The sequence below is a fragment of the Pipistrellus hanaki genome (assembly GCF_964339955.1).
Source record: "Pipistrellus hanaki genome assembly, chromosome: 3".
In the NCBI taxonomy this organism is placed as follows: domain Eukaryota; kingdom Metazoa; phylum Chordata; class Mammalia; order Chiroptera; family Vespertilionidae; genus Pipistrellus; species Pipistrellus hanaki.
This window is the reverse complement of record NC_140505.1, coordinates 35,187,114-35,200,755: the sequence shown is the minus strand read 5'-3', so window position 1 is coordinate 35,200,755 and position 13,642 is coordinate 35,187,114. Positions and strand designations below refer to the sequence as shown.

The following is a 13,642-nucleotide window of genomic DNA, read 5'->3' as shown; positions in this document are numbered from 1 at the left end:
GAAGACAAGAGATCTAGCCCTGGCTGGTTTGGCTCAGTGGATAGAGTGTCAGCCCGCAGACTGAAGGGTCATGAGTTTGATTCTGGTCAAGAGCATGTACCTTGGTTGTAGGTTTGATTCCCTGGCCCTGGTCGGGGTGCATGCAGGAGGCAACTAATTGATGTATCTCTCACATCAATGTCTCTCTTTCTCTCTTTGTCTCTCCCCCTCCCTTCCACTCTCTCTCAAAATCGATGGGAAAATATCCTTGGGTGAGGGTTAACAACAACAACAAAAAAAAAAAGATCTAGCCCATGCCAGGCTGGTGTGACTCAGTGGTTGAGAATCAATCTATGAACCAGGAGTCATGGTTCCATTCCCTGTCAGGGCACATGCCCTGGTTGCAGGCTTGATTCCCAATAGGGGGTGTGCAGGAGGCAGCGGATCAATGATTATTTCTCATCATTGATATTTCTCTCTTTCTCCCTTTCCCTTCTCTGAAATCAATAAACACACACACACACACACACTCACTAGAGGCCCGATGCATGAAATTCGTGCAAGGGGCTCAGCCTTCGCAGTCCCGATTTCATCCAGAAGGTTGTCCAAAGGTTGTTCGGCTGTCTGGTCTAATTAACATATTACACTTTTACTATTATATCAAACATACACACATACATATATATACACATATATTAATAATAAAAAGACAAAAAAAGAAAAAAAGATCCAGCACTAAATGTCAATAATAGCAAAGTTGAGAAACCCTGGCTTAGAGCAAACTTTTAAAAAGTAACTCCTGAAATTCAAGGATCTTGTCACAGTAATTCCTTTTACACCATCTTGTACATTAGATAGCTAACCTTAACATTATGGACCGAGTCCAATAAAACCACTGATCTTTCCTTGACTTGTGTCAAACCCCATGTAGCACTGACTGCCCTTCCTTTCCCAAGGTATTCCTACATGGGCCATTCACACCCCACACCTTTGTTTTCCATTTCTCTACTTCTGCTCACATCTCTAATTTATAGATTTCCCTCTAATAATGTAAGGCAGACACTGGCTAGAATAGAGAAAAAGAGGAAGTGGATTTCAATGTCTCTCCCTCCAAGGGGCTTCAATTCAGATCAGCCACCGGAGGTGCATGCCTCTCCTCCTCAAAGGCCCTCTCCTCACTCTAACTGGTTTGGCTCAGTGGATGGAGCGTTGATCTGCGGATTGAAGGGTCCCAGGTTCAATTCCGGTCAAGGGCATGTACCTTGGTTGCAGGCACATCCCCAATGGGGGGTGTGCAGGAAGCAGCTGATCAATATTTCTCTTTCATCGATGTTTCTAACTCTCTATCCCTCTCCCTTCTGCACTGTAAAAAATTAATCATTAAAAAAAGGCCCTCTTCTCTCCTTTCACATTTCCAATGGAAGCCAAATATAACATGATCTGAACTCAGTACTTCTTTAACCAGGACCAGAAGCACTAATGGGGTCAGCCCTCTGTTGCATTTAGGACTGCCAAATATGAGAGCACCCAAGAAAACCCACCTTTCTCTATGAGACTCTCCAAGAGGACTAATCACCTCTCTCTCTCTCTCTCTCTCTCTCTCTCTCTCTCTCTCTCTCTCTCTCTCTCTCTCTTTAAAATATATTTTATTGATTTTATTCCCACCAATTGCTAATGATCGCCAAATTTCTTTTGAGAGCCAAATTTTTTAAACTTAAACTTCTTCTATCGCCACGTCTTCAAAATAGACTCACCAAGGACATGGTATTCTGTGGAAGAGCTACACTCAAAGGGCCAAAGAGCCACATGTGGCTTGAGAGCCGCAATTTGCCGACCATGGCCCAAATGCAAAACCAAGATTGTAAGAGCACAAGTAATTGATCCAGAAATGTCTACCACGGTAGCTGGCAATGGGGTGCAATAGAGGAGGTCACACAGGCAGGGCTGGCTCACTCTGCCTCTACAGGAGGGGGGAGGGTGCGTTCAGAGCAGGTCTTACCAGCACAGTGATCCCCTGCTCTTTGCACAGCATGGCCACTGCGCCCAGAAGGATGCTCAGCAACACCCAGGATGTAGAATGGGTCCCTTCCTTGTTACCTGCCGATTCAGAGAAATGACAAACATAGAAGTCATACAACCCAGCTCGATTTTATTAGCGCTCTAGGAACAAAAAATTTGAAGCATGCACCTCATATCGCCACCATTTAAAAACCGGAGTTTGGTCTCTGACAGCATTTCTTTGTCGCTGAGTGTGTGAGGCCCCTGAATTCCTGATGAGATGACACCCTCTAAATGTACACACGTCCCCTCTCAAGGGGAACCCTAGCAGGTGCCCGGAGCCTTTGGGAGGCATTGTAACAAAGCCCTGGCCACAAAGACTCTCATCTCACAGTCCCCATGGGGTAAGCTCTTTCTCCCCAACCTACGGATCACCTAATAGGCCATTCCGACAACAGGTTATGTTGAGAACTCCCACCGAGAGCGGAAGCACGGCACCTGGTTGCATAAGGGCCTCAGCAGTTATAGCTGCTGTCACAACGGCAGGAGTGATAGGAATGCCTGAGCAGCTCTGAGTCTCTGCTGCAGCTGCGATGAAAGCCTGGGCTCCAAGCATTCAGAGTGTGGAATGGCTCAGACCTGCGACAATGCAGGACCACGGACTGAGGGCTGGCACCCGCCTCGCACCCGGGGCCGATAAAGGCACAGGCCAGCCTGGGCTGCCATCCGGCATGAGGACTCAGGCATCACCAGGAAGACAAAACATCGCCAGACATGCGAAGGCTGCCGCAGGAAGCGTGAGTGGAGCTGAGCTTGAGTAGTAACTCCTGGTCCCTAAATTGCCTTTGAAGAGGGGGTGCCTGGCCAGGCACTGCTTGGTGGGTGGTATCTGCAATCTGAGGCCAGGGCTGAGATGGAGGAGAGGAGAGGAGAGGAAAAAGGTGGTATTCATCTCTGTTCTTCCTTGCTGTGGCCTTCACCTCCTCATACAGACAGATGGTGAACAAACATCTAAAAAGACAGAGCGTTGAGGTGGGGCAAAATGAGCCTGCGTGGAGGACGAGATTAGCTTGCCTGTGTGTCCGTGAATCTTGGTTTAGTTTTGCCTAAAACCAGAGCTCCTGGTCTAAATTCCAGCTCTGTACCTACTATGGGACCCGGAGCAAGTTACTTATACTCACCGTCTCAGTGACATTACCTAGAAAATGCAGGTAACATTATATATTCCTCGTTTGAGAGGGAAATTTTAGATAGAAATGTCTGGACACCCATGCTAAAAATTACATAAATATCCTTGCAAATGCAAAACATATCTCTGGAAAACACACAAGAAACCAACTATATTGGTTTTTGAATAATTTTAAGTAGGAAAATTTGGGTAGGGGAGGAAGTCTTCTCATAATATATATAACATTTTCTTATCTTTAGAATTTTCTTTACTGTGTGCATGCATTAAAAAACCACTCATCTAAAAAAAAAACCACATGGTATAGAGTAGGACCACAAAAAGGATTCAATATTCGTTGGCTACACACAAATCAGCAAACCCGCCTGGGGTCCCAGGAAGTGGATCTCCAGGGGGCCGCGAGGCTGTGGTTCCTGCCGCAGCTGCTCATCACCTGGTCAGAAAGATGTGCCCAGCTCATCACGCAGTGAAAAGATGCACTTTGGTTTTCATTAAACTGCTGGATCATGAAACCAACACTTAAGTGTGTGGGGAGAGAGGAAAGGAGGAAGGAGAGAGAGAGAAGAGAGAGACTAAAACCAACCCAAGTGTATTTGGCATGGGTGTGTGTCATGGTGTAGACTCTGAGTGAAGTGATATGAAAAGTCCTGGGAATGTTTAAGACCCAATAGACAAAGCCACGGGATGGAAGTCCTAACGGATCCCCAGGCTTCCTGTCCAGGAACAGCCACGGGCTCTGGAGTGGGAGAGCCTCCGAGCCGCACACATTCTATTGTCTCCACCCAGCTGAGCGAACTGTGAGCAGGACTAACCCTCCTGTGACCGACACCCACTCGGGCACTGGCAGGAGGCTGGAGGCCCCGTGGGCTCATTGAGAAATGTTCTCATTCACAAACAGGCTCTGGGAGCAGGAGACATTCGGGAACCAAGCAGAAAGGATGCATGCGCTAGCATTTTCTGAACGTTCCATCTTTTCTTCAGAATCTCTGTATATAAAATTTCCAGGCTTCATGTACAAAGAGGCAGGATAGATATAACAGAAAACAATGTTATTGGACTAGGATAGCTGAGGCACGTTTACGCCTCTCCACAAGGCCAACGGACCAGCAGCAAAGCCTCATTCACTTGGATTCCACTGTCTCCTAAACCACAATGAACACTCTGGTTTTGAGCCTTTATCCTACTGCCTCCTGGATGAAGGTGACCGTCCTGAGGATAATAACATTTAAGGCTTTGTGACCTGGCCACATAAAACCTCTCCAGCTTTTTGGGGCCCCCATGACCAGTTCTTCTTGGCTACAATGCCCCTGGCAAAACCCAAGCCATTTTATGGAGCTGTCAAATGTCACTTAACGCCGTAAAACCCCATCCATGCCCTCCCAGGTAGTGTCCTTTCTCAATTCACCAGTCTTACTCCAAAGTTAAAATAGCAAATGGGCCTACTGTGTGCATGTCTGGTGCCCCTGAGAGCAGCATCTGTCTTACCTACCTCAATGCCCCTGGTTGAAACCTACATCAGCTGCAGCATCCTACACTGCCCTTACCACAACCTACCCCTACGTTCCTTACACAGTTTATTACAAATACTTGATTTTCTTCATTTTCCCCAAGACAGGGGTCTCCCAACCTCAGCACTACTATTTGGGCCGGTTAATTCCTTGTGCGGGCTGGGCTACCCTGTGCATTGCAGGATGCTTAGTAGGACCCCTAGTTCTCCCCATTAGATGCCAGTAACATTGCAGCCTTCAGCTGTGACAAACAAAACATCTCAGATTTTGACAAATGTCTTGGAGACAGGAAAAGAAATGAGATCTTCGCCCTAAACCAGTGCTCCTCACAGCGTGAGGTCCATGGACCTGCCCTTGGGTCCTGTTCGAAACAGACTCCCAGGCCCCACCCAGATCTGCAGAGTCGGAAACTGGCCTTTTAACCAGGTCTCCAGGTGATCCTGATTGAGCTAAAGCCTTGCCTGCCCCTGACAAGGCAACAAGCGGTCCATGACTGACATAACTGTTCACTATCTACCAAAAGGGGCAATAAGCCCACAGATCACAAAACCACAATGTGGTAAGTCAAAGCTGGAGTAGTGCTTCTCCGAGGTTTTGCAGTGATGGAAATGCTGGACTCCTTTCCATAAAGCTTCCAGCAGGGGGCCACCTGGCCTTCCCCTCAGTAACGTGGAGCTAGATGGGTGGGCATTAACTTTGTATGGTCACAGCCCATTTTGTTTTCTAAACGTTTGGCTGTTAGCATATTCTTTCTTAGAGTGAAAATATGCAGACAACTGTCTCTTTCTGGATGTTTCTTCAATTTCAGTGATTATTAAATATTGAGGTCGCATCTCAACAGTGACACTATCAGATCAAAGACAGAATTTCAGTGACCAGTTATAAACCAGTGGTGGCTTCACAGTCAGAAAACCACTTAGACCAGCGCTGCCCAGAAGCATTAATGAGCGCCTGAAATTCACCCCGTTACTACTGACGTGTTTTAGCTGTAAAACACTCACCTGATACTGAACAGTTCAGTATAAAAAAGACCGTAAAATATTTCATAAAACTTTTAAACTGATGTCATGCTGAAATCAGTCATTGGGCTAAATAAAATGTACTGTTCAAATTCATCTCACCTATTTCTTTTTTTTTTCTTTTTTTTAAAATCAATCTTTATTGTTCATATTATTACAAAGGTTCCTCATTTCTTTCCCCCTCCACCAGGTTCCCACCCCACCCTCCGCTCCCTCCCCATCCCCCATTGTCCTCATCCATAGGTGCAGTTTATGTTCAGTCTCTTCCTCCCTCCCTTTCCCCGATAGTAAATCCCTTTTCAGACAGTAAATCAGTTACTTAGCATTTTCTCATATCAATAATATCTCCACATGCCCAATGATACACTTCACACAAAAGACATTTCCAAATAGGTCAACCAGCCTCATCCAGGCCCCACCCAAGGCACTCACAGATCAACACCCCAGTGCTATACTAACTCAACATATCCAGATCTAAGCCTTCATCACTTGATTCAGCAGACCCCCAAGTTCCCGCAAAAGTCACCAGCCATGTCTGAGAGGCAGCCGTGGGGCAGGGGCAGGCGAGGAGCGAGCTGTTCCGGGCCTGGCTGCTCCGGGCCTGGCCTCTGTTGCTCTGGTTCGTTCCACAACCAGCTGCTCCGGGTCTGGTCACTGCCGCTCCCGACCTAGTTGCTCTGGACTTGGCTGCTGCTGCTCCAGGCCTGGCCGCACCCGACCCGGCTGCTCTGGGCCCGGCTGCTCCCAGCCTGGCAGCCGCTGCTCCGGGCCTGGCCGCACCCGACCCAGCTGCTCTGGGCCCGGCTGCTCCCAGCCTGGCAGCCGCTGCTCCGGGACTGGCTGCTCTCACCTTTTTATTTTGATAATGTGACCAGCACAAACTTTTAAATTACATGCATGGCTCATGCCTCTCTACTGCACAGCACTGTCTACATCACGTGATCAAAGACCCAGCTCAGAGATGGAATGGCTGGCACAGGGCTATGTCTGCATACCAAGCCTGCCTTTGAAAACAGGCAATGAGAAATGATTTTGCGTATTTGAATCCAACTCTTTTCCCCCCAGATAAGCCATTTGGTATTTTATCAGGAGTCGTAAGACTAAGCATTCGCATGCACTTCAGTTTTTCCAGAATCTGAACTGGAAACGTAAGTAATATTTATCAACTATGTTATATAAGTCAAAAGGGTCTCTTTCCAGATGTGTGGCAGGGATGTGCATGATAACCCATGGCAAGTGTTTCCAGTGAGGTGGTGAACAAGAAGGGGCACATAAAGATTAAACAATCTGCTCGGGAGCTGGTCCTGGGTTTGGGGACCACCCAGCCTAATAGGCTTCTGGCAATACAACCTGCTGTGGTATCATTTTACCAGGGATGTCCCCAAATTAAGATTCTGTTTGAGTCTTTATTTGTCAAAGTGACGAATGCTAATAGACAAGGTGACTAATTGCCAATATACGGCATAATCTTGATGAATTTGGACTCTATTTTTTTGTGACTATGTTCTTATTTAGTGACGAATGCAAACCAAACTTATTTCCAAACTTGAGCATTTTAATAAAACAACTAAAACAGATAGTGGTAAGCCACCTTGTGTATAGTTGGCACTCAATAAATATCTGTCCAATCAGTACTTTCACTTATTTCCATGTGTACCAGAAGTCTTATTTAACTATATTTGTTAAGCAATTTAATGTTTTGGTAATTTAATATCAAAGAGTTAACAATTTATTTAATGTAAACAAATACAGCCCAAAGTCAAGTCTTTCCACTTTTAATTTAGTCTTTGAAACTCTTCACAATGAAAAGTTCTTCACTGTGTGATTCTTTTTTAAAAAATCAATTAAAAAATTAGATAAGGAATATTAAAAAGGCATAAGAAAAATGGACTATTTTATTTATTTATTTATTTTTTATTTTTAAAAAAATATATTTTATTGATTTTGTACAGAGAGGAAGGGAGAGAGATAGAGAGTTAGAGACATCGATGAGAGAGAGTCATCGATCAGCTGCCTCTTGCACACCCCCTACTGGGGATATGCCTGCAACCAAGATATATGCCCTTGACCGGAATCGAACCGGGGACCTTTCAGTCCCCAAGCTGACGCTCTATCCATTGAGCCAAACCGGTTTCGGCAAGAAAAATAGACTATCTTAATTTTAAATTTGGTAGTAACTGTAAAAAATAGTAAAAATAAATCCCGAGAGGCAGATGTGGTGTCCAGTAGTTGCATTTATGAATATTTTTATTAAAATAAATCTCCTCCAAATAGGGAATTCTAACTGGTTGGTGCATTGCTTGACAGCATTCTCCATCTCACCTCCATTCAGCCTGCTACATTTTAAGTGCCCAGGAGAAGAGAAAAAAACCCACAAGCTCTTTTTCCACCATGCGACATCTCCCATTACTTAAGAAGACAACTTGCTCTAAGATAATCATGCAGCATGGGAAACATCAATAGTTTATGATCCAGAATTCAATAGAGGTAGCCCTAGAAAACATTTTCCTTATTTCTGTATAGGTCTCTACCATCGAAGATAATTCAACCACTTAGGTAAATGGAGTGCTGGGAGCATGGGGGGGTGAGGGGGGTGACGGGGACACAAAAATGCACTCCCTAATGGAAAGATACTTGTCAGTGCTAACACCCACAAGTGCCAACAGATGTGATCCATTTAATGAAGCACGTGCCTCGGATTTGGCACTCTGTTCCAGTGGGAAGATCTTTCGGAAAAAGCACCACATTATACCAGCTCCCCTCTTCACCACTCAATGCCTGGCATCTCTGCCGCCTTGAAACTGGCACGTCGTGTTGCGTGTGGGAACCACGCCACCCTGACAGGTGGCCCCGAGTCCCTTTGCCAGAGCGACACAATGAGCATCAGATTCTCTGTCCAAAAGTTGGAGCCAACTAAGCCGTGCTTCCCCCAGAGAATGAAAGAAGTCAGACACTGCCGTGCTACACTACAGGGCCATTCTGGGGAAATCGAGACACGCAGAAACCGAAGGAACACGAGGGCCGAGAAAAGAGAATATACATGAATACAGCTGTCACAATTCAGTTGGCAAGGACTCCAAATCCAAAAACAAGAGGCCTACCCTATGTGACTTACTCAATCGACCTATTTTTTTTTTTTTTTTTAAAGCTAGCACGATTCTAATTCAAAAAAAGAGAGATGTCTTAAATCAGAACAAAAATATGAGGAAATGATAGCTCAAGAGTTAGAGTTATTCTGCTTCAGCTGCCTGAACTATGATAAGGAGAGCAACATAGCAAATCAAGTTTAAGAATTTAAAACAACTGAGATTTAAGATTTGGTCTTTTACAAATGGATTAGAATTTAAAATAGTTGATCTACCGTGTTTCCCCGAAAATTAAGACATCCTCCGAAAATAAGACCTAGCGCATGGAAAGATAAGACATCCCCTGAAAATAAGACCTAGTGCAACTTTGGGAGAAAAAATTAATTTAAGACAATGTCTTATTTTCTGGGAAACAGGGTAGTTATGTAGCAAATTCATTGCTGAGTCCCCCGTTTTCCCCCCCGCCCAAGAAAAAGATTCCCTCCTCTCCACTATAAGTGAGACTGATTAAATTTATCTTCATAGTTCTCACTTCCATGAAACATGTATTTTAAGGTATCAATTTTAAAAAATTGTTTTGGTCATTCTAGCAAGTTTATTGTGCAGAGAGATTATGTTCCTGATCCAAAGTATGAGATTTTAAGAGAGAGATAAATATTGAAAAGATTACAGTGGGAAGGCTAGGGAGAGGTGGGGGAGATAAGAGATCAACCGGAAAGACTTGTGTGCATGCATATAAGCATAACCAACAGACACAAAACTCTGGGGGGTGAGGGCATGTATAGGAGTGGGATGGGGGTGGGGCAATGGTAAGATATGTACACATATAATACCTTAATAGAAAAATTTAAAAAATATTGAAAATATGTCATATCATAAGAATAATACTTTTTGTTTTGGGTATTCAGAAATAGTAACTAAAAAAAAAAGAAGAAAGAAAAAAGAAATAGTAACTAGTGCACCATCGACTTCATCTGACTTAGAGTTTTTCCTTTTTATGAGAAAATGTATGCTTCCTTTATAAGGAAACTTCTTTTTGAAAAAGGATTCTGTTTCAAAAGATCTTGCTTAGAGATACTCAATTTAAGCACACACCAGAAAAGGGCAGACAAATGTTATGTGTGTAATTTTTTTCATTTTATAAAAACCCCAGGATTCTGGAAGTTAGTACAGAATGGCTTGTTGTTAAACTCAAGCAGTTAAAAATTGTCCTAAGGTTTATAATACGGACATCGCATCTATAAAGAGAGCTAATGAGGTTATCAAAAAAATATACAACCTCTGAAAGAGCTTTTCAACTAGTTCCACCATTAATTCCAGAGTACTCAATATTTTGTTTCCTTATAAAAAATATTAAATCTGTTTCTCTGCAAAAACCTTTCTTGAACTTCAAGTTTATATGCAACTAATGTTAGACCTTTCTTTGAATTCATGTTCAGATCCAAGAAGAACAAAGCCCAGGTCACTTTAAACATAAATTTAAGTCATAAATAGCATTAGTATTTGTATTCCTTCAATGCTGGGCTGAACTTCCACCACAGAAGAGCTGTGGGTCCCAGTGGAACACTGGCAAACATGTGGACAACACGAGCAACTGGCCCAAGGATTCCTCATTCCATGACATTACGTGTTTATCCCCTCCTCCCCCCGGTGTTTTTTACAGTCCACACTGACTCGATGGGAAAAAATAAAAATGTATGACTATTGTTTGAGATATCTCCAAGTCCAGATGAAAATATACACACCCAATGTCCATTAGTATCAAGAAATTTAATAGAGTAAATGGAAAAAATGAGTAATATAAAAAATGAATTACTATATGATCCAGCAATTGTACTTCATGGTATTTACCCGAAGGAAACAAAATCACTATCTCGAGACAACACATGCACCATCGTCAAGATATGGAAATAATCTAACTGTCCACTGACAGACCCATGCATGAAGAAAATGTGGCACATGTGCACGAAGAAATATTATCTGGCCGTAAAAAGGAAATCTTGTCATTTGCAACACAACAGACCTTGAAGGCATTATGCTAACTGAAATAAGTCAGACAGAGAAAAACAAATACTGTATGACCTCACCTTTCTGAGGGGGTCTAAACACACACACACACCAAACTCAGAGAGAGAACAGAGTAGTAGCTGCCAGAGGTGGGGTGGGGATGGGGCGGATGAAGGTAGTGAAAAGGTACAAACAGCCAATTATAAAATAACTAGAGGCCCGATGCACAGAAATTCATGCAAGAGCAGGCCTTCCTTCCCTCAGCTACCGGCACCAGCTTCCCTCCGGCACCCAGGACCCAGGCAGCTTCCTCTGGCCCTGGCTTCGTCTGGCAGGATGTCCGGTCTAACTAACATATTACCCTTTTATTATTATAGATAAGTCCTGGGGTGTGATGTACACCATGGTAACAGCAGTTAATACTGTACTGTATTTCTGCAAGTTGCTGAGAGAGTAAATCTTAAAAGTTCTTATAAGAAAAAAAAAAAAAGGTATATGCCGAAACCGGTTTGGCTCAATGGATGGAGCGTTAGCCTGCGGATTGAAGGGTCCCAGGTTCGATTCTGATCAAGGGCATGTACTTTGGTTGTGGGCACATCCCCCAGTAGGGGGTGTGCAGGAGGCAGTTGATCGATGTTTCTAACTATCTCTCTCCCTTCCTCTCTGTAAAAAATCATAAAACATTAAAAAAAAAAAAAAAAAAAGTATAGCCATGTGGGGTGATGAATGTCAACTAGACTTATTATAGTGATCATTTTGTAATATATACATATATCAAAGGATTATGATGTACGCTTACAATGAATATAATGTTATATGCTAATTATATCTCAATAAAATAATAAATTGTATGTTCCAGGGCAAACAAAGAAATTAGCAGTACAGAGGTCACAGTCATCAATTCTGCATAAACACACCACGAAAAGAAGGGGGTACCTATTGAGTACCTGCGGTGAGGAGGCTACAGGGAGGAAAACGTTGACAGAGTAGTATGGAAAACCAGAATATTTTGTTCCCTGAGTAGTCTGAATAATGGAAGCTTTATTTTAGTCAAACTGTGCCAGGCTCTATGTCCTTCAAGGGCAGGGCTGTGTCCTTCTAGGTTTTGAGTGCCTGACACAGGGCCTGGTACAACGATGCCCTCATGTTTGATTCATTATTGGTGAGAGAATGAATGACCAACACGGATAATCCTGTATGCCATTTTAGAACAGAATCAGAAGTGTCTCATCATTAATTCCTGAACCAGAATTATTTTTGCACAGAGCTCTCACTGTTTCTCCTCTGTAAAGCTATTACCACTTTGTGAAAACTGTGCTCCTCTTAAACAAGACTCGGCCATCATATTATATTGTGAAGTTGGACATTACTATGATGTTTAAAAATTATTCCAGAAAGGTATTCTCTATAAACAAAAAAGTTGTTTTTTTTTTTAAATCCTCACCTGAAAATATGTTTCCCCATTGAGTTTTTGCAAGTGGAAAGGCGGGGGAAGGGGGTGAGAGAGAGAAAATCGATTGGCTGCCTCCCAAACACCAGGGCCAGGGATGGAACCTGCAACCCAGGTACATGCCCTTGACTAGAAATGGAACCCAAGACCTTCTGGTATGAAGGTTAACACTCTAACCACTGGGAAACCCTGGCTGCCAGGGCAGAAGTAGTTTCTATTTTAGCATGTTTAAAAAGGAGTACGGAGAATCTGACACAGGGAGTGAGGCTGAACACATATTGCCTGTGTCAACAGAGACTAGGAAAGGCTCCACACACCTTCATCAGCACTGCGACAGAGGGATTTGGGAGTGGTGGACAAGAGAGGGCAGGGCAGTGGCCGGCAGAGTGAAGGGGCTGTTCCAGTGGTGCCATCTGAGGAGAGAAAGGGATAGGGCTGGGCACCTGGTCTGCTGAATCCTACAGTTACAGCGGGTGGCGCTGGGGACATGGAACCTTCGTGGGGAGGGGACAGAGAACTGCCTTGTGTGTAGGACACAGGACTTCCTCCAAATGAGTGAGTCACTGAGTGTAAGCTCCGCTCTTAAGAGTCCTGTGGTTCTGCACCTCCAGACCCACAACAAGCATGGGAGGCAGATTTGTGAAAATCTGTGAAAACAGTGAGTGGGAACTGGAAGTGGCGGCGAAAACCAACTCTCAAGGATGGAGAGTGCAGCTTGAGGGGTGGGTGTTCCCAGCTCACTTTAAACTTCCAAGGAGAAACCATTCTGAGACAGCTTCACTCCACGCCTGTGTGGCAAGAGGCCACGGTTAGAAGACAGGAAGGAAACTGAAGTCTGTGGCCAAAAATGACTTTCAGGGTCAAGACCCTGAGGCCTGGATGTGAGTAGAGGGGCAACCTCCAACAGCTTTCTATTTTCCAAAGACTAAGCAAGCTGTCGGTGACTGCGAGGAGCCACACCAGTCTGGAGGTGGGTCCAAAGACGCCATTTAATCCACTCTTTCCTTTTTCTAAAGAGGGCTCATGTGAACAGAACACCAGAGCCCGGGAAGGCCAGGCCTTCCTGCAGACACGAGGCCATCAGGAAGGCTTCTTCAAAGGCGGAATTCCTTACCCATCCATCCATCTTCTCACTGTGCTAAGTCGCTCCAACCAAACGAAAACCTATTCATGTTCCTAAAAGGGTTTCCGCTGAAGCCACATCAAGCACTGTTATTGGTGTGCGAGCACTAAGTATTCCCAGGTTAGCTTTCTGGAAAACATCTGCATCCTTAACATGAAAGGCCTACAACAAATCTCTTTATAAAGTCTCCTTCCAATTTTAAAGTAAAAATGTCATAAATGTTAAAAGAATGCTCCTGAAGTAAAAAAAAGAAAGGTTATATTGCTGTTAAGAGTTAAGATAATTC

At 44.0% G+C, this 13,642-nt stretch overlaps 1 protein-coding gene across 1 annotated transcript in view; it reads right to left on the bottom strand.

Annotated features, from left to right (window-relative positions):
* TMTC4 (transmembrane O-mannosyltransferase targeting cadherins 4) overlaps nt 1-13,642 on the bottom strand; it is a 60,814-nt gene that overhangs the window by 28,074 nt on the left and 19,098 nt on the right. The window contains exon 6 of the mRNA XM_084880265.1: nt 1,979-2,076. Coding sequence (XP_084736391.1) covers nt 1,979-2,076 — 98 coding nt within the window. The remainder of the gene's footprint in view (nt 1-1,978; nt 2,077-13,642) is intronic.